This window comes from Trachypithecus francoisi, unplaced genomic scaffold (assembly GCF_009764315.1).
Source record: "Trachypithecus francoisi isolate TF-2019V2 unplaced genomic scaffold, Tfra_2.0 Lachesis_group0, whole genome shotgun sequence".
Lineage (NCBI taxonomy): Eukaryota > Metazoa > Chordata > Mammalia > Primates > Cercopithecidae > Trachypithecus > Trachypithecus francoisi.
In genome coordinates, this window is record NW_022681453.1 from 130,165,152 (window position 1) to 130,191,187 (window position 26,036).

General features: G+C 38.8%; 1 protein-coding gene across 6 annotated transcripts in view; it reads right to left on the minus strand.

The window, feature by feature from the left end:
• Positions 1–13,702: 13,702 nt before the first annotated feature.
• DCUN1D1 (defective in cullin neddylation 1 domain containing 1) overlaps positions 13,703–26,036 on the minus strand; it is a 46,650-nt gene continuing 34,316 nt past the window's right edge. For 3 of the 6 annotated variants that reach the window (XM_033211806.1, XM_033211809.1, XM_033211804.1), the window contains exons 6-8: positions 20,087–20,169; positions 19,777–19,873; positions 13,703–17,444 (exon numbers count right to left, since the gene is read on the minus strand). In XM_033211806.1, the coding sequence (XP_033067697.1) occupies positions 17,365–17,444; positions 19,777–19,873; positions 20,087–20,169 (260 nt within the window). In that variant the 3' untranslated portion in view covers positions 13,703–17,364. The remainder of the gene's footprint in view (positions 17,445–19,776; positions 19,874–20,086; positions 20,170–26,036) is intronic. The other 3 variants (XM_033211808.1, XM_033211807.1, XM_033211805.1) reach the window with 1 other exon arrangement.

Consider the following 26,036-nt stretch of genomic DNA (forward strand, 5'->3'; position numbering starts at 1 on the left):
TACACTGTGGCCTGGGCAACAGAGTGAGACTCTATCTCAAAAAAACAAAACAAAACAAAACGTGGAAGACTCACAATTTCTGACTTCAAAACATACTACAACAAAGTTATATGAATCAAAACAGTGTGGTACTGACATGAAGGTAAACATATAGACCAATGGAGTAGAAAAAGACCAGAAATAAGCTCTCATGTTCAAATGGTCTTTGACAAGGGTGCCAAAACCACTGAGTAGGGAAAGGACAGGTTTTTCAACAAATCAGTGTCAGGAAAAATGAAAATCCAGAAGAAAAGATAAAGTTAGTTCCTTACTTTATACCATAAACAAAAATTAACTCAAAATGGATCAAAGACCTAAAAATAAGACTAAAAACTATAAAACTCCTATAAGAAAACATAAGAGATGACGCAGGCAGATCATTTGAGGCCAGGAGTTCGAGACCAGCCTGGTCAATGTGATGAAACCCTGTCTCTACTAAAAATACAAAAATTAGCTGGGAGTGGTGGCACACACCTGTAGCCTATAATCCCAGCTGCTCGGGAGGCTGAGGCAGGAGAATCGCCTGAACCTGGAAGGTGGAGGTTGCAGTGAGCTGAGATCACACCACTGCATTCCAGCCTGGGCAACAGAGCAAGACTCTTCTCAAAAAAAAAAAAAAAAGAAAACAAAACAAAACATAAGAGGAAAGCTTTATGACATTGGACTTGGCAGTAATTTACTGGATATGACACCATAAGCACAGGCAACAAAAGCAAAGATAGACAAATGGGTCTATATCAAACTCAAAAACTTTTGTGCATCAATGAACACAATCAACAGATTGAAAGGCAATCTATGGAATAGGAAAATGTATTTATAAATCATATACAAGGGGTTAATATCCAGAATATGTAAAGAATGCCTACAACTCAACAACAATAAAAATATCAAATAACCTAAATTTTTTTAAGGGGCAAAGGACTTGACATTTCTCCAAAAATGATATGCAAATGGCCAACAAGTATATGAAAAATGCTCAACATCACTAATAATCAGAGAAATGAAAATCAAAGTTACAATGAGATATCACCTCATACCCATTAGGATGGCTACCGTCAAAACAAGCAAACAAAAACAGAAAATAACAAGTGTTCAAAAGGATGTGGAGAAATTGAAACCCTTGCGCACTATTGGCAGGACTAAAATGGTGAAGCCACTATGAAAAACAGTATGGCAGTTCCTTAACAAATGAAACACAGAAATACTGTATGATCCAGCAATCCCCCTTCTGGATATATGCCAGAAGAGTTAAAAACAGGGTATCAAAGTGATATTTGCACACTCATGTTCATAGAAGCACTATTCATAATAGGCAAGAGATGAAAGCAACTCAATGTCCATCAAAGGATAAATGAATACACACAATGTGGTATATACCTATAATGGAATATTATTCAATCATGAAAGTGAACGAAATCCTATCACATGCATCGACATGAATGAATTTTGAGGACATTACGCTAAGTGAAGTCAGCCAGTCACAAAAAGACAAGTACTATATGATTCTACTTATGTGAGGCATCTAAAGTAGTCAAATTTATACAAAAATAATGCAGATTTGTGGTTACCTGGAGTCAGGGGCAGGGAAAAATAAGGAATTGTTTAATGGGAATAGAGTTTCAGTTTTGGAGGATGAAATAGTTCTGGATATCTGTTGTATAACAATGTGAATATACTCAACACTACTGACTGTACACTTAAAAATGGTTAAGATGGTAAATGTTATGCTTTTTACCACAGTCAAAAAAATATTTAGGCTGGGCGAGGTGGCTCACACCTGTAATCCCAGCACTTTGGGAGGCCAAGGCGGACGGATAACCTGAGGTCGGGAGTTCGAGATCAACCTGACCAACATGGAGAAACCCCATCTCTACTAAAAACACAAAAAATTAGCGGGGCATGGTGGTGCATGCCTGTAATCCCAGCTACTTGGGAGGCTGAGGCACGAGAATCGCTTGAACCCAGAAGGTGGAGGCTGCAGTGAGCCAAGATCATACCATTGCACTCCAGCCTGGGCAACAAGAGCAAACCTTCGTCTCCAAAAAGAAAAAAAAAAAAAATTTAATGGACATAAGATTTGAATAGGACATTTCTCCAGAGAAGATATACAAATGGCCAACAAGGACATGAAAAGATGCTCAGCCGGGCGCAGTGGCTCATGCCTGTAATCCCAGCACTTTGGGAGGCCGAGGTGGGTGGATCATGAGGTCAGGAGACAGAGACCATCCTGGCTAACAGGGTGAAACCCCGTCTCTACTAAAAATACAAAAAATTAGCTGGGTGTGGTGGTAGGCGCCTGTAGTCCCAGCTACTTGGGAGGCTGAGGCAGAAGAATCACTTGAACCTGGGAGGCGGAGGTTGCAGTGAGCTGAGAGCGCACCACTGTACTCCGGCCTGGGTGACAGAGCAAGACTCAAAAAAAAAGGAAAGAAAAAGAAAAGCTGCTCAACATTTGGGAAATGCTTATCAAAATCACAATAAGGTATTACTTCATACCCACTAAGATTGCTTTAATCAAAAAGAGAGGCAATAACAAGTGTTGCTGAGGATGTGGAGAAATTAGAACCCTCATACTCTACAGATAGGAATGTAAACTGGTACAACTGCTTTGGAAAATAGTTTGGCCGTTCCTCATTTAAAAGTTAAACACAGAATTACGATATGACTCAGCACTTCCAATCCTAGGCATATACCTAAAAGAAGTGAAAACAGATACTCAAGCAAATACTTACTTGTACATGAATGTGCACAGCACCATTACTCAATATAACAGTAAAAAAAAATGCAAACCTGGCCAGGCGCAGTAGTTCCTGTAATCCCAGCACTTTGGTAGGCCGAGTCGGGTGGATCATCTGAGGTCAGGAGTTTGAGACCAGACTAGCCAACATGGTAAAACGCTGTCTCTACTAAAAACACAAAAATCAGCCTGGCATGGTGGTGGGCACCCATAATCCCAGCTACTCGGGGGGCTGAGGCAGGGGAATCACTTGAACCCAGGAGGTGGAGGTTGCAGTAAGCAGAGATGGTGCCACTGCACTCCAGCCTGAGCAACAGAGAGAAACTCTGTCTCAAAAAACAAAAAGGAAACCCAAGTGTCCATCAACTGATGAATATATAAACAAAACATATATCCATACAATAACATTATTCAGTCACAAAAAGGAATAAATACTGATATATCCTACAATACCCATAAACTTTGAAAACATCATGCTAAGTGAAAGAAGCCAATTACAAGAGGCCACATATTGAATGATTGCATTTATGTGAAATATCCAAGATAGGCAAATCTATAGAGACAGAAAGTATTTTAGTGGCTCTCAGGGACTAGAGGGAGGGGATAATGAGGAGTGACAGCTAATGGGTACAGAGTTTCTTTGTGAGGTGATAAAAATATTCTGGAATTAGATAGTACTGAGCATTGCACAATCTTGTAAAAATACTAAGAACCACTGAATTGTACACTATAAAGGGGTGAATTTTATATTGTGTGAATTATACCTCAATGAAAAATATTAGCAAACCCAATTCAGCAGCATATAAAAAGGATTATATATCATGATCAAGTGCTGTTTGCCCCAGGAATGCAGGGTTGGTTTAACATCCAAAAATCAAAGTGATATAACATATTAATAAAGAACAAAAACCACATGATGATCTCAATACACAAACAGCATGTGATAAAAAAATAGCATGTGACAAAAATTCAACAACCATTCATGATAAAAATCCTCAACAAAGGCTTAAAAGAGAATGTACAACTAATACTATACTTAATAATGGAAAAACTTAATGTTTTCCTCCTAACAATGGAAAAAAGGCAAAAGTGACATCTTCACCACTTCTATTCAACATTGTACTAGCCAATGCAATAAGACAATAAAAAATAACTAAAGGCACGTTGTTTACAAATGAAGAATTAACTGTCTATTTACAGATGATATAATCTTGTACATAGTAAATCTTAAGAAATCAAACAAATATTAGAACTAATAAAAGTGTTTAGCACAGTCCCAGGATCCAAGATCAATATATGAAAATCTACTTTAGTTATGTATACTAGAAACAAAACAAAACATAAAACTAAAAAAACAAATTTGCAACAGCATCAAAAAGAATACTTAAGGCCAGGTGCGGTGGCTCACACTCATAATTTCAGCACTCTGGGAGGCCGAGGCGGGCAGATCATGACATCAGAAGATCGAGACCATCCTGGCCAACATGGTGAAACCCCATCTCTACTAAAAATACAAAACTTAGCTGGGCATGGTGGCGCATCCCTGTAATCCCAGCTACTCAGGAGGCTGAGGCAGGAGAATCGCTTGAACCAGGGGAGCTGGAGGTTGCAGTGAGCTGAGATCATGCCACTGCACTCCAGCCTGGGTGACAGAGCGAGACTCAATCTCAAAAAAAAGAAAAAGAAAAAAACACTTAAAAAATTAATTAAAACCAAAGTACAATACCTGCAAACAGAAAATCATAAAACTGCTTAGGAAAATTAAACATTTAAATAAATGACATCCTATGTTTCTGGATTGGAGGACTCAATATTCTTAAAATGGCAATTCCCCTCAAATTAATCTACGGATTTAATGTAAGGTTTCTAAACCTTGGCATTATTGGCACTTAGGACAACTCTTTGTCATACGGAGCCATCCTGTGCATTATAAAATGTTTAGCATGGCCGGGCGCGGTGGCTCAAGCCTGTAATCCCAGCACTTTGGGAGGCCGAGACGGGCAGAACACAAGGTCAGGAGATCGAGACCATCCTGGCTAACACGGTGAAACCCCGTCTCTACTAAAAATACAAAAAAAGTAGCCGGCAGTGGTGGCGGGCGCCTGTAGTCCCAGCTATTCGGGAGGCTGAGGCAGGAGAATGGCGTGAACCCAGGAGGTGGAGCTTGCAGTGAGCCAAGATCACGCCACGCGCTCCAGCCTGGGCGACAGAGCGAGACTCCATCTCAAAAAAAAAAAAAAATGTTTAGCAACATCCTCGGCCCCACTAGATGCCAGGAGCACCACCTTACTCTAGTTGTAATAAAAAATGTCTCCAGACATTGCCAAATGTTCCTTTGGGGCAAATTTGCTCTTGGATGAGAACTATTCAACAGTGGTTACAATCTCCATCAAATTCCCAGCAGGACTTTTTAAAAAAGTTTTTGGGTTTTTGCTGTTGTTTTCTAGGAAAAAGTGATACTACAGTTTGTATGTAGAGGTCTGGTGTGGTGACTCACACCTATAATCCCAACACTTTGGGAGGCTGAGGCAGACAGATCACTTGAGGCCAGCAGTTCAAGACCAGCCTGACCAACATGAAAAAAACCCATTTCTACTAAAAGCACAAAAACTAGCTGGGTGTGGTGGTGGGTATCTGTAGTCCTAGCTACTCAGGAGGCTGAGGTGGGAGAATCACTTGAATCCAGGAAGCAGAGGTTGCAGGGAGCCAAGATCACACTATTGCACTCCAGCCTGGGTGACAGAGTAAGACTGTCTCAAAAATAATAATAATAATAATAATGATAATCAAATGCAAATATCAAGGACCTAAAGTGATCAAAAATTTCATAAAACCACAAAGTTGGAGAACTGAAAGCACTGATGTGAAAAGAGAAAGCTCCAGTAGCCAAGGCAGTTGCCACAGGTTTAAGACTTGACCTAGAAATCCATGGAAAAGAAGGGAGCCCAGAAATAAACCTACACACACGGGCAATTGATTCTGACAAAGGTACCAAGATAATTAAGTGGGGAAAGGAGAGTCTTTTTAATGGATGGTATTGGAAAAATTGGGTATCTTTTTGTAAAAAAATAAAAAAGGAAGAACCTAGACCCTTACTTCACATATCACACGTATAAATTCACTCGAATCGAACGAGAAACCTAAATTGAAGACCCATAAATATAAACTCAAAGAGAAAATCAGGACAGGCTCAGTGGCTCGCACCTGGACTCCCAGCACTTTGGGGGATGAAGGCAAGAGGATGGCTACAGCCTAGCAATTCGAAACCAGGATGGCCAACACAGTGAGACCCCATCTCTATGAACTTATGAATTGTCTATGTGTGGTGGCATAAGCCTGTAGTCCCACCTACTAGGAGGCTGAGACAGGAAAATCACTTAAGCCTAGGAGGTCGAGGCTGCAGTGAGCCATGACTTCACCACTGCACTCCTGCCTGAGAGACAAGCAAGAGCCTGTCTCAAAAAAAACACCATGAATAAAATGAAAAGAGAAGCCACCAACCAGGAAAATGTAAAGACAAAATAAATATCTAAGATTTAATCCAGAATATATTTTTCAATTTTTTATAATCCAATAAAAAGAAGACATATTCTAAGATAACACTTGAATTAATATCCTCAAGGATCTCTCAATATCAAGATTGGTGTTTTTTACTAACAGAGCAATTGAAGCAAACAGACCAGGTCCTCTGCTATCTCAAAATACTTTGAATAAAGTTATCCATAAAGCACTGATATGTCCTACCTCCCCATCAGGAGGAAGGCTGGCAGCTAACAGAAACACGGGATCCTGCTAACCACAGCTAATAGGCACAGAAGCCAGCCTGTTCTAGTCACAGGCTAACAGTTTCAAAAGGGACCCATCTTTTTGGTGGATTGTCATTTTACAGATGACTTCTTCAAACTGAACACAATCAAAGTGCTCATCAAAATGGGGATATCATGCTGAACCAATTACTACTTAAACATGCAACTGGCAATGGGAAATAGGTTGCGATCTCTGAAGAGATAAGCCTCTACCAGAAAAGATTTTTTTTTTTTTTTTTGAGACGGAGTCTTGCTCTTTCGCCCGGGCTGGAGTGCAGTGGCCGGATCTCAGCTCACTGCAAGCTCCGCCTCCCGGGTTTACGCCATTCTCCTGCCTCAGCCTCCGGAGTAGCTGGGACTACAGGCGCCCGCCACCTCGCCCGGCTAGTTTTTTTGTATTTTTAGTAGAGACGGGGTTTCACCGTGTTAGCCAGGATGGTCTCGATCTCCTGACCTCGTGATCCGCCCGTCTGGGCCTCCCAAAGTGCTGGGATTACAGGCTTGAGCCACCGCGCCCGGCCCAGAAAAGATTAAACAGTCATCAGAGAAGATCCTGCATATCGGAGCTTTAATAGCTAAACTGATTATTTGGATTTAGAACTTCAATTCCTTCCCAAGCAACTTTGGGAACTTGCCTTCAAAGGCACATCCTGGCACTGGTGTCTTTAGACCAGTGGACAGACTCTTCCCAGGCCTGGTTAAAGAGGAAGACATTCTCCAAAGCAGTTACACAAATTTACTGGGATCTCTCACTCTGAAGTAAATGTACAAACCAAACAGACTCTCTGAGAGGAGATGGCAATGATGCATAAATTAGCTTTTACGAAACATTTTAAAGTAACCACTTCCTCAGTCACTCTCTGTGTAGAGATAAATATAAAATCTTTCCTGAAATGAATGTCAACATTAACTTTCACTTATAGAATGGAACACATTTCAAGTTCTATAACCATTAAATGAAACCTACGGGAGGCCATGGATTCGGACTGAGCTCCTGCACTATCAACAGACCAAACCAAAACTAAGTCACTCGTGCAAAAGTTCCAGGCCACCAAACCAACACTAAGTTGTTTATCTGAGCTTCTGATAAATCAGGAGAAAGAGAGAACAGCCAAATCTCTAAACAGGCCAGTTTTAGCCTGCATGATGAGAAAGTCTCCTCTATTTTACCCTTACAAGGAAAGTAACCTGAAGTAACCTAATGTTAACCAACTGCATTTTGTATTATGCTGTTTCCTTGTTCCTGCTCGATACCTTATAAAAACTGACTGTTCTTCCATGCCCAGTGCAGATTTTTAGATAAGATGATGCCCAATTCATAAATTGCAAATAAAAGCCAATTAGATCATTTAACAACATCTCAAATTTATTTTTTTTTTCACAGATATAAATATCAAGGGTTACTTCCCTCTAGAAAAACCCACAGCTCATCAGCTCAAGCAAGTTAATGAACAAGGAACTGGCTACAGCTAGGAAACCTGATCCAGCTACTTAAATCCAGGGGAAGAGAGTTATATAGATTTATTCCAGCTATGATAGGGTTGGTCTAAAGAACACATCCTCCCTTGAATAAAGTCATAGCACTATTAAAAGTTAAGGGAAGAAAGTAGGCTAGGGAGTGTTCAAAGTGAAAAATCAAAGCAAACAATTCTATTCTACCTGAATTCAGACTTCCCAAATTCTTCTGTCAACGAGGTAGGGTATCAATACTTCATGTCATTATTTCCCCCCGATAGGATAGTCCACAGAAACTACCAACCTATTCTCCCTTGCGGCTTAGTAGAGGCACAAGGAGGCCCAAAAACTGCCTGTATCCAGCTGAGCGTGGGCTGGGCAGTCAATCTCTCAGACGTGAACGCTATGCAGAGCAGCCCCTTCACACACTCCTGCTAGTAAGAAAACATTGCAAAGTTACGGTCTGCTAGGCTTTAAACTACTTTCAAAAACCACTGAAAATATATTCCCTACACACTCCTTCCAGATACGACAGTAGTAGTAGTATACTTTTATCTTCACTGTTATTAGCTGGATTTTCTATTTCAGGTTTTTACCAAGTTCCACTCATCAAAAATTAGTAGAAGGTGCAGGGTTTCCTGTTTTTAAAGCGGGAAATTTTGAAGAGGGAAAATGTACAGCTACACGTGTATGAAATAGAAATGCAACAATCCTATGTGTAATCAGTTCTCTCTCCAAAATCAGATAAAATGGGGAACTATGTATTATCCTGATGCTTTCAAAGAATGTATTATTAAGTTCCATTGTACTGTCTTTAGATATGCATGCTTATATTTTTTAAAATCACTATGGATATGTAAATTCATATGCCATAAGACTGTCTTAAAGCCTAAAATTTTTAGTATATTCACAAAGTAGTGCAATCATCACCACTATCTAATTCTAGAACATTTTCATCATTCCAAAAAGAAATTTGTTATCTATTAGTTCTTTGTATTCTTCACCTCCAACCCTAGCCCCTGGCAACCGCTAATCTTTTTCTCTATAGATTTGCCTATTCTGGACATGTCATACAAATGGATTAGTACAATGTGTGTACTTTTGTGACTGGCTTCTTTAACTGAGCATGTTTTCGAGATTCATGCACGTTGCAGCATGTATCAGTACTTCCCTCATTCCTTTTACTGCCAAGTATTATTCCACTGAATGACTATTAAGATTGCACTTATCCAGTCATGAGTTAATGGACATTTGGGTTGTTTACAATTTTTAATAATTATGAATAATGCTGTAAATACACACAAATTTTTATATGAACATGTTTCCAATCCTCTTGAGTATATATCTAGGAGATTTGCCGGTCATATCCTCTGTGTTTAACTATTAAATGAGGAATGGCCAAACTGTTTCTCAAAGCAGCTGCACCAGTTTGCAGTCCTGTCAGCAACTTACAGATGTTCCAGTGGCTCCACATCCTCAGCAACACTTGTTACTGTTTATGTTCCTGATTAAAGCAATCCTAGTGGGCATGAAGTGTTATCTCATTGTGGTTTTGATTTACATTTCCCTAATGGCTACTGATATTAAGCATCTTTTCACATCCTTAGTGGCCATTTGTATATCTTCTTTGGATAAATGTCCATTCAAATCCTTGGCTCAATTATAAATTGGGTTGTTTTTTCATTAAGTTGCAGGAGTTCTGGATACAAGTCACAGTGTATTTTTAAGTTAAAGGAAAATCTGTTGATATAACAACTTCTTATATACTACATTAACTTTAAAAATATATTCAAGTTAGAATATATTTTTTATAGACCGGGCGCGGTGGCTCAAGCCTGTAATCCCAGCACTTTGGGAGGCCGAGACGGGCGGATCACGAGGTCAGGAGATCGAGACCATCCTGGCTAACACAGTGAAACCCCGTCTCTACTGAAAAATACAAAAAATTAGCCGGGCGAGGTGGCGGGCGCCTGTAGTCCCAGCTACTCCGGAGGCTGAGGCAGGAGAATGGCGTAAACCCGGGAGGCGGAGCTTGCAGTGAGCTGAGATCCGGCCACTGCACTTCAGGGGTGACAGAGCGAGACTCCGTCTCAAAAAAAAAAAAGAATATATTTTTTATTAAGTACATCAAAATTTCATCTTAAATTTGAAAATTGCATAGAAATTTAAAGTGCTAAAGCAATCATTGTTTTTTCAAATAAATGAATTTGAAGCCAAAGAGTGGAGAGTGTGGGGATCCATTGGGTAGGACATTTGAGATCTGTGCAATGTAGAAATATTCGAATCCTGACTTGAATCAGAAGAAAAAAAAAAAAGGCACAACTTGAACACTGCTGGTTATTAACACTAACAAACTGTTAACAGTTAAGTCTAATAACAGAATTGTGGTTTTATTTAACAGTCCTTACCTTTTAGACATACATATTGAAATATTTACAAATGAAATGATTCGCTATCTGGGATTTGCTTCAAAATAAATAGGGGTTCAAAGATGAATGGCATTTAGATAAATCAAGAATGAACTGATCATGTTAAAATAAGTTCATTACACAGTTCTCCTTTTACATGTATCTTACATACCCCATTAAAATTTTAAAAAACACAGGCGGCTGGCAGCAACTAAATGGTATCAACTAAATTTTTATAAATTCAAAGAGTCATTAATTCCGTTATCTCAAAAGTAAAATCTCTGGGAAACTTAATATTAAGACAGTAACTATCTGCACACAGTAATGTGTATAAAATTTAATTACCACCACCAGTCACAGGCTAGTCGAGCAGCTGTATCAACCATGGTACAAACAATAACAGAGCGAAAGCACCAGTCATCAGCACACTCTTCGCTGACACATTTCTTCTCACCAGACATCACTGAGGGACTGGAACCCCCATCGGAAGTATTATTACTACCCTCACTGACTACAGAAAATACTACCTTCAAGAGAGTACCTGTCTACAGTAACTAATTTTACAGCAATCCCTCAGGCCACTTGAAACTCACTCAAATTGCACATCCAATCGATACATGAGTTGGGATGCCTAGGTGTAACTTACACACATAAAATATATACCCACCAGAATGGCTGTCATCAGAAAGACAACAACAAGTACTGGCAAGGATGTGGAGACACTGCAGCCCGCATGCACCGTGGCAGGAATAGTTCTAAAAGTACAATCAGTTTGGAAAAAGTTTAGCAGTTTTTTAAAACGTTAAATATAAATTTACCACACAACCTGACAATTCCACAACTAGGAATCTGAGATGAAAACATGTCCACACAAAGACATATTTATGAATCTTCAAAGCATTGTTATTCACAATTTAAAAAATAAACTAATTGTAGGCCAGTCAAATGTCTATCAGCTGGTGAATGGATAAACAAAATGTTGTATATCCAAACAGTGAACACTAAATCAGCAACTAAAGGAACTACACGCAAGTATAAGCTACAACATGGATGAACCTCAAAAACATGCTAAGTGAAAGATGCCAGATATAAAAGACTAACTGCCTGATTCTAACTCTGTGAAATTTCCAGAAAGGGTAAATATGTACAGAAAGCAGATCAGTGTGGCTGCCTGGGGCTGGAGGTAGGAGTGAATTCACTGCAGAGCAGCATGAGTAAATTTTGGGGGCTGATGGAAATGTTCTAAAACTGGATTGTACAATTCCTAAGTTTACTAAAACCAATTAATTGTACATTTACAATTGGTGAATTTTACAGTGCGTAAGTTATACAAAGCAATTTTTTAAGTACCATTGTAACAAAGTCTTAGAAATCACTATTTTAAAGCTCTGGCTCACAGCTCATTCATTTGATATATTCAACACAACAAAGTCTAATATACTATTAGGATTAAGAATATTAGCATTTGCGGCCGGGCGCGGTGGCTCAAGCCTGTAATCCCAGCACTTTGGGAGGCCGAGACGGGTGGATCACAAGGTCAGGAGATCGAGACCATCCTGGCTAACCTGGTGAAACCCCGTCTCTACTAAAAATTACAAAAAAAAAAAAACCTAGCTGGGCGAGGTGGCGGGCGCCTGTAGTCCCAGCTACTTGGGAGGCTGAGGCAGGAGAATGGCGTGAACCTGAAGGGCGGAGCTTGCAGTGAGCAGAGATCTGGCCACTGCACTCCAGTTTGGGCGACAGAGCGAGACTCCGTCTCAAAAAAAAAAAAAAAAAAAAAAAAAAAAAAAAAAAGAATATTAGCATTTGCTTGAAAACTAAACACACTACTTTCAAAGGATTCCAAGTACACCCATCTCTAAATCTTACTGATTAAATATTGCTCTTTTAGTTATAAGTCATGTGACAAAATCACTGTTAACGATTGAATTAGCATTGTCCCTTAGCCATTTCATTAATTTGTCTTCCCCCAACCTTGTGCCCTATGGTATTTCTTTTTGTAAAAATCTCTTGCTTGGTATTGGATATTGCCCAAGTTTTCCATCAGATATAAGGTTTTCTCAGAATATTTCGTAACCTGAAATAAAATTATAATATTCATATGAACATGCATCTGAATACATATATACTTTTTCAATATAAAAGGAATATGTTCCTCATTAAGCCACTTACATGCTGCCCCTAAGTTTCAAACACTTCACTGTTTCCAATCAGGTTTTGCTTTTACGACGTGGGTTCAAAATTCTTCTTTTCAAAGCAGTGCTGCCTTCAGTGACTAAGCTGGCATGATTTTCAGTCAGACTCCATTTCTTTCCATTCCTCTGACAGAAATGCCAAAGAAGTAACAGTCCCTCTAAAGCCAATCATTAAAAAAAATTTTTTTTTAACTATTTTTCCCCAAACCAAATCAAATATGAAACACTAACAGCCTACAACGGATAAAAGTAGAACACCACAAAGGAAGTGGGAAGGGGCCTGCCTGCTGTGGCCCTACCTCATGAAGGACAGCAACCCCAAGTTACAGCTTCAAGACCAATGCTCGAAAGTATTACAAACTACATTATGATTTCTGCACAGCACAATGGCAAAAACTTAAACTGAAAACAATCATGAAGCACTTGTAAGTAAATAGAAACTGGGGCTATACTTAAAAACACTTCAAATCTCAATTTAAAAAATGGACAACTATAACATGATTCCCTTTAAATAATTTCCCTTTGAAACTCCATAAAGACATTACTTATTAAGAATTCCACCAACTACAAAGGCTGTGCATCTTTCATCATAACTTCCTTATTTGTGACAGATTTTTAAAAATTAACCAAAGGAAAATAAAAAAACACATTAATAGGAAACATTGAACCTACTGGAAAGTTGTCAAATAAATGAGTTGGTGAGTAAGAAATGCTACTTACTAACAGGTAGGAAAGAAAATGAGATAGCAAGAATGCTCTGATAAAATCATTTATGTAACTGTATTATGAGTTTGAAAAAATAGCACTATTTTGCCTCCAGAAATCAGGTACAAATAAAGCAAATATTTAAGAAAAATGGCAACAAATTAGCAAAGATAAACCTGGAAAAGGGCATTTGTACTATTAGGAATTTTCTCATTTATCTTAACTACAAAATACACACCCCTTTCCCTCAGAAATCAAAGATAAAGGTGTCATGATAAATAACTTCACCACAGTTCTATGAAATAAAAATAGAAATTATTGCTATATTATGATTGTAAAAATGGAGGCAATAAAGAGTTCAGAAATATACTCATTTATAATCAATTAAATGATGAGCCATAATTTGAACCCTAATTATCACATTATGTAGAAATCACAATTCAGGTTTTGTGTCCTCATTTATATGTTAAATAGTTCACATTTAAAAAACATTTTATCATTACATTATCAAATTTGATAAAATCTTATGAAAACATCTAAGTATTCAATATAAATCATATTGTTAAAAGGTAACATTTAAAGAAAACTACTGAGGTGCCAGATAAGTATTTTCTGTTAAATATACACAATTTAACATTTAGAACTACATAAATTAATTCTTGCTAAAAGTTGATTCAGTTTTACAAAGGCATACTTTGTGAACCATGGTAAATTTCCCCAGCACCACTTTCTTTTTATTCCAAAACTCCTTCGATTAGGTTTAACTTTCTCCTGTCATTCATATGTGAAAATTACAGAAGGTTTACAATACGTAGTCTTAATAGTAACATGTTTAAAAACCTAAGCAAAGTGTACATTAAGTTAGCTACTACTACTCACTTATCATCAAATAAAAAATAGACACTTCATTCAAGTCTGAGGAAAAAATAGTGTACCTTGCTTAAATAAGAATTCCCCAGTAAAGATATCATGTAAAAGATTTCTCATGTTATTTTGTTGAGTAAATTTACTTTCTCTCACTAAAACTTTTAAAAGTCTAAGGAAGGACATGTACTTATAATGCCATATTACACAAGTACAGTATTGTTAATAAAGCAGCCCAGTATAGTTGTAAACATTTTAAATGTAGTAAACAAGACTTGACATGTCTTTTCTCCCCAAAACATGCCATTACAATGCTCTTTCCATGAATAATTATTCTTCCTGGAAAAGTTTTCAGGGATATTTTAAATCTATAAAAAAAATACACTGAAATATGTGAAAAGATTTAGTCATGGCAATTTCACTGAAGCTTTTATTGCCTCTGTTGGTAATATGACAGGGACTGTAAGAAACACAATCGAACTTACAGAGATATGCAGATGATATTCACTAAAGATAATCTTCATCTCAAGTATTTTTTATATGTGGGCACTTCTAATTTTATACATTTTTCTATTTAAAAAGCATTACATTTTAAAATGTGTACCTGTTTTGACATTTGGCAAAAAAGGAAACTGTACCTACGGTTCAGTTTAAAACAAAGAATCAGCATGGGGAGTTTACCGAAATGAGGACTGAAACGCTTAGGAGTTAAAGCAATTCAAGGGGTGTGTGTGTCTCTCTCTCCCTTCCTCTGTCAATCTCGCTCTCTCTCTCTCTCTCTCTCTCTCTGGTTCTCTCGCAGACACAGACTCAAACACACACAGCCATATGTGTCATCATTTTTTAGTACAAAATATTCCCTGTAACCAGACATTTATCTTCAGAATAATCACACCACATTAAATCAGTCTTCTCTTTTCAGCCCTAGTAAAAGTTTTGTTTAATTCTAAGATGCCATCATAGTGAACAACCTTAACTTTTATGCTACATAATTATATTCAAAGCTTTATGTATTTTTGTTTATAATTACACAGTAATTATAAATGTTTAGTACCAACCTGATGACAAACACTATTTTGTTGAAAAGGTTTTGCATTTAAAAAGAAAAATATGTAAAATCCAAGGCACTAGGCCACAAACCAATATCAGACTTTTAAAGAAAACACTTTATATTGGGGGAAAAAAAAAAAAGCTAATGGGATCTCATTCAAAACACAGCATATGTGAATTAATCAATGTGAAACCAATAACCATAACTCAAAATCTTTAAGACAGGAAACAAAACAGTACATATATATAGATATATATAGATATATATATATCTTTTAAAAATTTTTCATAATTGAAGTTCTTTATATTTACAAAAAATGAAATCAGGAAATACTGAAAGCAGCAGGATTCTTCTTTTTCCTTTTTCCTTTAATAACCAATTACAGTAGCCTGAATAGAGATTTCAAATTTTTCTTTTGGTAAAACTGCACTCTTGAATTAAAGTTATGATTGGAATATTAATATGTTTATAGGGAAAGCTTTCTAGTCTATTTCAAAATCATGTAAATAAAAAGCAGTTTTGATATGTCATTGTTTCTTAAAATAATTTCCATATTTGCATAAAATGTACTGCTATTCTAAAGTACATTCCTTGGTTAACATCAATCCTAGAACCTTAGAGAGTGCCTGGATGTATATCCCAAGCAGAATGTATTCCTATCAAAAGACCATAATCATCTGACATTTGAAGTTTACATTTCTAGCCTGCCTCACGGAAATGTTTAACAAAGCAAGAAACCCTTCTTCACATGTCAGTAAGGGAACAGGGAAATGACCATTTTCAGCATAAAAGCAGCTCATGGGTCTTGTAATGAAAAAAATACATACAAGATAGCATTCTGCTTTGATGAGAAAACTGAGCTAATCTGAGTGAAACAAAAACAGTAGAGAGACTAGAAGCCAGATTGGTATTTTGCATCGTGTATGCTTGTTTGAAAATCTTCGCTCCTGAAGTAAGTATTTGGCAACCACAGTGATTAGCAGTTAAAGCAATTTCAACAAAATAATAAGTCATCGAAAATGGACTATTTGTCTGAAAGAGCAGTACCTATATTATAAAGATTGAACTTCATGGCTCATTACAACCATTTTCAAAATTTAACTGCAACTATATTCTTATAAATTAAGAGAATTTCATTTGTGTTCCATAGTGCGATGACAAAAAAAAAAGTAAAAACAAAACAAAAAAACCCTCATGCCTAAATTTAGAATATTGTATTGTGTAGCAATCCAAAACATTCAAAACAAATTAAATAGTTTAACTTATGTGACAGGCAGATAAGCATTTCAAAAGCATAATGAAGTCCAATTATGTAGTGCATAATGTAGACAGGAGAAGAATCTAACATTATGCAGACATTTTCTAAATAAAAGCTCCCTGTAGGACAGCTATATATAAACATGGGTAAGGTAAGCGCAGACAAGTTCTGTGGAACCTTTTGAAATCAAGAGTCTAAAACACAATACATTTTTCAGGTAGGCACCAAGTTATCCTAAAAAATTTTCATGTTGGTTATTCTGACATTGTTTTTTCATCAGATACTCACATCAACAACACATGTGATTTGCCAGGAAAAAAAAAATTCCCCCCAAACCAAAACACCATTCCAGATCCAGTACACTTAAATATATCACTCTCATTGGAAGTGCTATTAGCATAGTCTTTGCAACTAGCCCAAAGCATATATTTAAGAAGTTTTTATAAATTGTTTTGTGATGTTCATATGTTTAATTCTTATGCCAACTGTTTTCTGATGAAGACAGCATTGTGCTTTATGCGAGAATGAAAACCTCAAAATAATCACCATAAAGCTTCTAAGACTTATGGGAGAATAAACTAGGATGGTCCACAGATATAAGATGAAATCCACAATGTTGGAATTATAAATGTTTAGAGCGGCCCAGACTAGAAGACAAGCCCAAACCACCATTAGAAGAATGAAATACGGTATGGTCCAAGATGTATCCTTAAAGTTTTGTCTCAACCCTCAGTCTGAATTGTGAGGATTGATCTTCAGTTCAGTCCAGCCAGCAGAAATTGACTGTGCAATTTTCTGTTGTATTTATTGTACAGACTATGTACATTCTAGAAGGTTCCTTTAGTGCTACACTGTTGTACTTTTTGTCCCAGCAATTTGAGGGCGTGCAAATTCCACAAAGTCATCAATAAGAACAGGCCATGCTCCTGGAAAAAAGAAAAAATATGAAAGAAAGAGAAGGGAAAAAAAGAAGAAATAAGACTAATATTTCAGCAGAATCCTTTTCTTAAGACTTCCTCGTAAGTGTAAAGTATATCATTCTTATCTATTCCCACTGATTAAGTCTTTCAAAATTCAAACTTTTTGGAGTTTTTACCCCAAATATTCCTTGTATTCCTTGTGATTACTCCCAACATTTGGTTGTTCCTTGAGTGATAAAAATAACTTGTCTGGGCCGGGCGCGGTGGCTCAAGCCTGTAATCCCAGCACTTTGGGAGGCCGAGATGGGCGGATCACGAGGTCAGGAGATCGAGACCATCCTGCCTAACACGGTGAAACCCCATCTCTACTAAAAATACAAAAACGAGCCGGGCGAGGTGGCGGGCGCCTGTAGTCCCAGCTACTCAGGAGGCTGAGGCAGGAGAATGGCATAAACCCGGGAGGCGGAGCTTGCAGTGAGCTGAGATCTGGCCACTGCACTCCAGTCCGGGCGACAGAGCGAGACTCCGCCTCAAAAAAAAAAAAAAAAAAAAAAAAAAACTTGTCTGGTAACTAATCAATAATACGATTTTCTGAAGGCCACTGCAGTCAGGCAATGGAAGTAATTTGGTCAAAAAGGGCAGCCTGAGGCAGGAGAATGGCGTGAACCCGGGAGGCGGAGCTTGCAGTGAGCCAAGATCGCGCCACTGCACTCCAGCCTGGGCAACAAAGCGAGACATCCTCTCAAAAAAAAAAAAAAAAAACTGGCAGCCTAAGGAGGGGCTATGATATGATAGCATGCTGCCAGTGCTGAAGGCACAGGAGGAGAAACAAGTTTTCAAGCATTCTGTGGCCATCTCATAAAGGAAATTAACAGGAAGTGTCAAATTCCATCCTATTTCATGTTAATACATTACTAAAAGGTGTAAAATTCAATATATGCATGCCTCCACACATTCACATGCCCATCTCCAACTCAGAAAGCTCTCCATTTTTGTGTAAAACCTAACAGAAGACACAATTATTAGGTCTACGCATGATTACACATTTCTCACTTTGGAGGGAAGATTATAAACGACAATGAAAATGAAGAAAAGAAATAACATCATCCCTGATTAGCCTTAATGATTTCAGGACACTTTTAAAGACACCAAGATCACAGGGGGTTTTTCAAAAAATATCTCCATCCTGCATCCTGCCAGTTCTCAAGTGGACTAGGGAAATATGTATGAAGAAATCAATGTAAATCACTGCCACATATAGAAAAATACAAGTCCACATCCTAGTAGTGGATGGTAGCACCATCTTTATACATTTATGAAGAAATAGCAGAAAAGTATTCAGTGACTGTTTACTGAATGCCAACAGTACTGTATTAGGCAGTTGAAGTAAGTTTCAAAAAAAAAAATAGGCCGGGCACAGTGGCTCATGCCTGTAATCCCAGCACTTTGGAAGACCGAGGTGGGTGGACAACAAGGTCAGGAGTTTGACACCAGCCTGGCCAACATGGTGAAACCCTGTCTCTACTAAAAATACAAAAAATTAGCTGGGCATAGCGGCAGGCACCTGTAATCCCAGCTACTTGGGAAGCTGAGGCAGGAGAATCGCTTGAACCCAGAAGGCACAGGTTGCAGTGAGCCGACACTGCGCCACTGCACTCCAGTCTGGGCAACAGAGCGAGACTCCATCTCAAAAAAAAAAAAAAAAAAAAAGTCACTGAACTACTCACACAGAAGACTAACAGATAAAAAAGAGATACAAATAGGTACAAAAGTACATCACGTAAAAAGGTTGCTAAAGTAAACTGAAAACCTAAAATGGATAAAAATTACTCATGCCTTTCTGGAAGACATGAATGCTGAGTTGGAATTGAAGGACAGAAGAATATAGATTGGTAAATGTATGAAGGTATTTCATACATTCAGAAGAGCATTAAAAAAAGCTTGGAGCTGGGCACAGTGGCTCATGCCTATAATCCCAACACTTTGGGAGGCCAAGGCAGGAGGACTGCTTGAGGCCAGGAGTACAAGACAGTAAGACCCCTACTGCTATAAAACATTAAGAAATTAGGCATTGCAGCACATGCCTGTAGTCCTAGCTACTTGGGAGGCTGAGGCAGGAGGACTGCTAAGCCCAGGAGTTTGAAGACTTGCAATAAGCCATGCTTGCACCAGTGCACCCACCCTGGACAACAGAGTGAGACTCCATGTCAAAAAAAAAATCATAACAAAAGCTCAGAGGAGGGAATTCCAACTCCGAGAAAAACCAAAGTACTGAAGAAGTTCAGGGGTGTATGATAAAAAGGTCAAAAAAAATTGGTGTGGAAAAAAATTTCATTACCTTCTTCATCATAATTAGACATGTCATCTGCAATCATTGTACTGAAGTCTAAAAGAAGATTCCAAGTGTCTTTTGGTATTGATCGTTTATGATGTTCCTATTTAAAAAACAAAAACAAAATACATTTATATCACTAAAATGAGCTGGAGAAAAACAGTTTGGAAAATTTTAAATACAAGAATGCAAAACAACTGTGTAACAAAATTCTGGTAATCAAATTTCGCATTCTATATTCAATACATTATGTTAACTTATCTTTAAACATAGCAGAATTTTAGAGAAAATAGAAATGCACAAAATGTGAACTTACCAACAAAAATTTATTCCATAAGTCTAAGAATTTAAATCTTCCATTAAGCACTAAGTTCCAGTAGGCAATGGCCATTTCTAGATCTGAAATATTAAAAAAGAATTATGTATTTAAATGCTATAAATATCTGTCCCTGCAAAAATCACAAACAAAAAAAAAAAAGGTAAGACCAAAGAAAGTCTAAAAATAAAAAACTTGTATCCTGAATAGTTTTGTATTAAAAATTTCCTATACAAATAAGTCCAAAGTTTGTATCCTCCTCCTTCAAAAATGACCAGGGCCTTGAGGACAAAAAGTGATACCACTTATCTCACAGGGGAATTCTGTGTTTTAAATTAGATAATGCAGTTAAACATAGTAGCTCACAAAAGTGTTCAAATATTAGTTACTGTACACCAGGATTTCTCAACCTGGGCACTTCCAACATTTTAGGCCAGATAATTATCTGCTGTAGGGGTGCTGTCCTGTGTACTGTAGGAAACTTAGCAATCTCTCTGACCTCCACTCACTAGCTGCCAGTAGCAGCTTCACTCAGCCCCCCACTGGTGACAATCAAAAATGTCTCCATATATTGCCAAAGACCACCTGAGGGGCAACCCAGTTGAGAATCTCTGAGGTACACCTACAGGTTGGAATGTGAAGGACTGCTCCTCAATCCTAAGTAACCTTATGCTCTAAATTGTTTACTGACTGATCCTGACCACAAAGAGACCATTAAAAATACTGATCTAAAACTTAAAATTAATAAGAAACTAAGAATTTCTTAAAGTTTGCCAAAGACAATATAAATGACTTTTTAATTGGGCATGGAGCAGAGAAGGGCAGAGAAGGCAATAATGCCGCATGACAAAGGACTAACTACACTGATCACAGGACAGAGAACTACACTTATCACACGACAGAGAACTATGATCTCTTTCAAGGAACCACAGTAGTTAAGAAAGTATCTGGTTTTTATGACTGAATTTACTCCTTCAGCACAAGAAAAATTACATCCTAAGTAACTTAAAAGCCCTTTTATTGATAGATGACATCTCAAAACCATTTTTTTTTTCTAAGTCGGAGTTGCTCTGTCGCCCAGGCTGCAATGCAGTGGCACGATCTCGGCTCACTGCAAGCTCCCCCTCCCGGGTTCACGCCATTCTCCCGCCTCAGCCTCCTGAGTAGCTGGGACTACAGGCGCCTGACACCGCGCCTGGCTAATTTTTTGTATTTTTAGTAGAGACGGGATTTCACCGTGTTAGCCAGGATGATCTCAATCTCCTGATCTCGTGATCTGCCCGCTTCGGCCTCCCAAAGTGCTGGGATTACAGGCGTGAGCCACCGCACCTGGCCAAAATCATTCTTTACAATTGAGAAATCATGAGAGATTAAGACAGACAAAAATTGGGGCAAGTGTTGCCCCAATTTTTAAAAGCAACAAAGAGCCGGGCACGGTGGCTTACACCTGTAATCCCAGCACTTTGGGAGGCCGAGTCAGCCAGATCACAAGGTAAGGAGTTGAAGACCAGCCTGGCCAACATCGTGAAACCCCATCTCTACTAAAAATACAAAAATAGCTGGGCATAGTGGCGGGCGCCTGTAATCCCAGCTACTCGCGAGGCTGAGGCAATAGAATTGCTTGAAACCGTAAGGTGGAGGTTGCACTGAGCCAAGATCACACCACTCCACTCCAGTCTGGGCAAGAAAAGCAAAACTCCGTCTCAAAAGAAAAAAAAAGAACAAAGAGCAGGCCAGGCGCAATGACTCTCACCTGTAATCCTAACACTTTGGGAGGCCGAGGCGGGCAGATTACTTGAGGTCAGGAGTTCAAAACAGGCCTGGCCAACATGGTGAAACCCTGTCTCTACTAAAATTACAAAAAAATTAGCTGAGTGTGGTAGCAGGCGCCTGTAATCCCAACTACTTGGGAGGCTGAGATAGGAGAATTTCTTGAACCTGGGAGGTGGAGGTTGCAGTGAGCCAAGATCACACCACTGCACTCCAGCCTGAGCGACAGAACAAGACTCCATCTCAAAAACAAACAAAAAAGAGAAAACTTATGCTAATCCGCTGTCAAAAATGGATGATTTGTAAGAAATCAATTATAGGCTGCATGCAGTGGCACATGCCTATAATCTCATCACTCTGGGAAGCTGAAGAGAGAAGACTGCTTTTGAGGTCAGGAGTTCAAGACCAGCCTGGGCAACATAGCAAGACCCCATCTCTAGAAAAAATTTAAAAATTAGCTGCTCGTGGTGGTATATGCCTGTATTCCCAGCTACTCTAGGAAACTGAAGCAGGAGAATCCTTTGAGCCCAGGAGATCAAGGCTGCAGTAAGCTATGATCATGCCACTGCACTCCAGCCTGGGTGACAGGTGAGGTCTCTTAAAAACAGACAACACAACATAAAAAACAATATCTACCCCCCACCCCCACATACACACACAGTAGCTGGAAACCTGCAAGATTGACCCTTAACTTTCTTCAATGATGGAGACTACATATTCCTCAACTAACAGACTGAAATACACAGTAGGCGTTCAGAAACTGTTAAGTGGACAAACTTCCTACGGTTTCACATACAAACGTACTTACCTTCAAATCCATCATCATCTTCCTTCAAACTCAACAGAAGAAACTATCCTTTCTTCTATCCTAAGCCCCTTACACCTCTATTCTAAATCCAATACCATCCTGCCTCTTCAAGGAATCTTGTCTGTTGATTCACTTTCCCCTCTTCTCTACATCTCCAACTTTACCTTGTTCTCTGGCATTTTGAACTCCATCAAGAAACAGAAACATGCTCAAGTTATCACTTATCTATTTTTTTTTTTTTTTTTTTTTTTTTTGAGATGGAGTCTCACTGTGTCACCAGGCTGGAGTGCTGTGGCGCGATCTCGGTTCACTGCAACCTCCAACTCCCTGGTTCAAGCGATTCTGCTTCAGCCTCCTGAGTAGCTGGGATTATAGGCACGCACTACCACGCCCTGCTAATTGTTGTATTTTTAGTAGAGATGGAGTTTCACTATGTTGGCCAGTATGGTCTCGATCTCCCAACCTTGTGATCTGCCCACCTCGGTCTACCAAAGTGCTGGGATTACAGACGTGAACCACCGCACTCGGCCAAGTTATCACTTATCTTTTAAAAATCTTTCTTGGATCTTTTTTTTTTGGTCAATCAAAATAGGTTTATTTATTTATTATTGTTATTATTAGTTGAGACAGGGTCTTGCTCTGTAGCTCTCTTGGATCTCTTATCACGTTTACTGGCTATACCCTTTTTCTCCTTCCCTTCACAGGTAATATTCAAATAGCACTCAGAATCTCCTACATAATACATAATTTGTTTGAAAATCAAATTCTGACGCCCATGTTTTAAGAGAACTAAAACATGCGTAATACCGGCTGGGCGCAGTGGCTCACAGATGTAATCCCAGCACTTTGGGAGGCAGAGGTGGGCGAATCATCTGAGGTCAGGAGCTCGAGACCAGCCTGGCCAACATGGCGAAACCCCGTCTCTACTAAAAATGCAAAAAAATTGGCCGGCATTATGGTGGGCACTTGTAATCCCAGCTACTCGGGAGGCTGAGACAGGAGAATCACTTGAACCCAGGAGGCAAAGGTTGCAGTGAGCCGAGATGGCCCCATTGCACTCTAGCCTGGGTGACAAGAACAAAACTATATCTCAAAAAAAAAAAAAAATACATAATACCTATTTCTAATGGCACTTCCCTGTTAATCTTTGCAATCTGTAAAATCTGTAGAGCCAATATTCCTTCCAGGTTGTTTAATTCTGTTCTTTACCAACTCAATGTAAAACTGTCTGGCTTAAGTGCCAAAAATGTTCAGTTGAGACTAAATATTTGTTGTTATTAGTGTGCTTAATTCACTTCACTTTAAATGCTTTAAATTTATGAGAACTAAGCGTACTGCTAGTGTATTTTTTTTCTTTTCAACTAATTTGTATAAAATAAGGATGACGATGAAATACTCAAATAAGTACTAACCATGTGGCACCTCTAAATGCCGATATATCAAGCTGATATACCAAAATAAAAATCTGACAAAAGTAAAAGTTCAGGTTGTAATCCTGAACATAGTGAGACTTGGTCTCTACTAAAAATCAAAAAAACCAGCCGAGCATGGTGGTACATGCCTGCAGTCCTAGCTACTCGAGAGGCTGAGGCAGGAGGATCAACGGAGCCCAGCAGGTTGAGGATGCAGTAGGTCACGATTGTGCCACTGCACTCCAGCCTGGGCGACAGAGAGACCCCGTCTCCAAAAAACACACACACACAAAACAAAGAAAGTTCAGGTTGTAAAAGAAGGGAATTTTTTTGTTTTTTTTTTGTTTGTTTTTTTTTTTGAGATGGAGTTTCACTCTTGTTGCCCAGGCTGGAGTACAGTGGCACGATCTCTGCTCACTGCAACCTCTGCCTCCCAGATTTAAGTGATACTCCTGCCTCAGCCTCCCAAGTAGCTGGGATTACAGGCATGCACCACCACGCCCAGTTAATTTTTTATTTTTAGTAAAGACAGGATTTCTCCATGTTGGTCAGGATGATCTCGAACTTCTGACCTCAGGTGATCCGCCCACCTCGGCCTCTCAAAGTGCTGGGATTACAGGTGTGAGCCACTGTGCCTGGTCAAAAGAAGGGAATTTCTTATAGTCTACATTCATTGCCCTGTTTCCCCATTTCCCACACGTTCTAATCCTGTTAACCAATGTCTAACCTGTCATCCACCCCAATGAAATTAAAACTCTGAAGGGTCATCAGACCCTCTGGTTACTAAATGAATACTCTTATGTTCTCTCTGCCATATCTTAGATAACTGACCATACCTCCTGATAGAACTGGCACTTCCTTCAGCTTCAATGATAAGCACTCTACTGATTTTCCTCCATTCAATCTAGGCTTCTCATTTTCTTTTCCGGGGGCTCCTCTTCCTCCATTCATCCACTAAATGTTGGTGTTTTTTAACAATGTGTGTCAACAATAACCACTTTTCTAATCTCCCTCAGATTTTCAAACCTATATCATTTTTCATGTTATACATTCAACCACCCCTAACAGCTCCTAAATCTGAAACCTATCTCTATATTCTAGACTCAGATATCTAACTGCTTGAAGAGATCTCCAACTTGGTATCTGCGAACAACTTCAACTCAGCAGGGCTCAAACTGAACTCTGTCTTACCTCTACAGACCTGCTCTTCCTTCTCTCTCTCAGTGTCACCACCCACTACAGTATTTCTCAATGAAACACTTCTCATTAGCACCAACCCCATCCCCAACACCCTGCACCCCCTTCCCATGGCCAGTAGAAACCTTAGGTCATTATGACAAAAACCCCACAGGTTCCCCAGATGTCTCCTGAAAGTGTCGATAATCCCTGAGAAAGGCTCCTTCCTTCCTCATCATATACAACCAACCAAAGTACCTTTTAAATCTATCTCTTCTCCATCCCCACATAGGGAAGGCCTATGTTAGGATAGTCCTCATTTCTAACTAAATCACTGGGATAGCTCCATAACCAATCTCTCTTCTAGTCCAGCTTTCACTCTTTTCAAAGGACCACAGTGCTCTGAGATGGACCTTTCAGGCATGAATCTGGTGTTACTTCCATGTTAAAATTCTTCAATGATTTCCAATTACCTTTAGATAAAATTTGCACTTCCAGTCAAATGAACTCACTTGCAGTTCCTCAAAGGTGGAATGTTCTTTCACCTCTGAGCAAGTGAACATGCTGACCCCTCAACCTGAAATGGCTTTTTTCCTTTGGTCTTGAAAACGTGCATTATTCTTCAAGGCTCAAAAACTATACCCTTTTTGAAGGTATTGCAAACTACCCCAGACAGACTAAAAATGCTCTTGACTCCACGCTCTCAGTGTAAGCAGTCAAGTGTTTTTGAATAAAAAAGGAAGACTTTAACTCAAAAAGGTTAGTAAGTTATAACTAAGAGCTG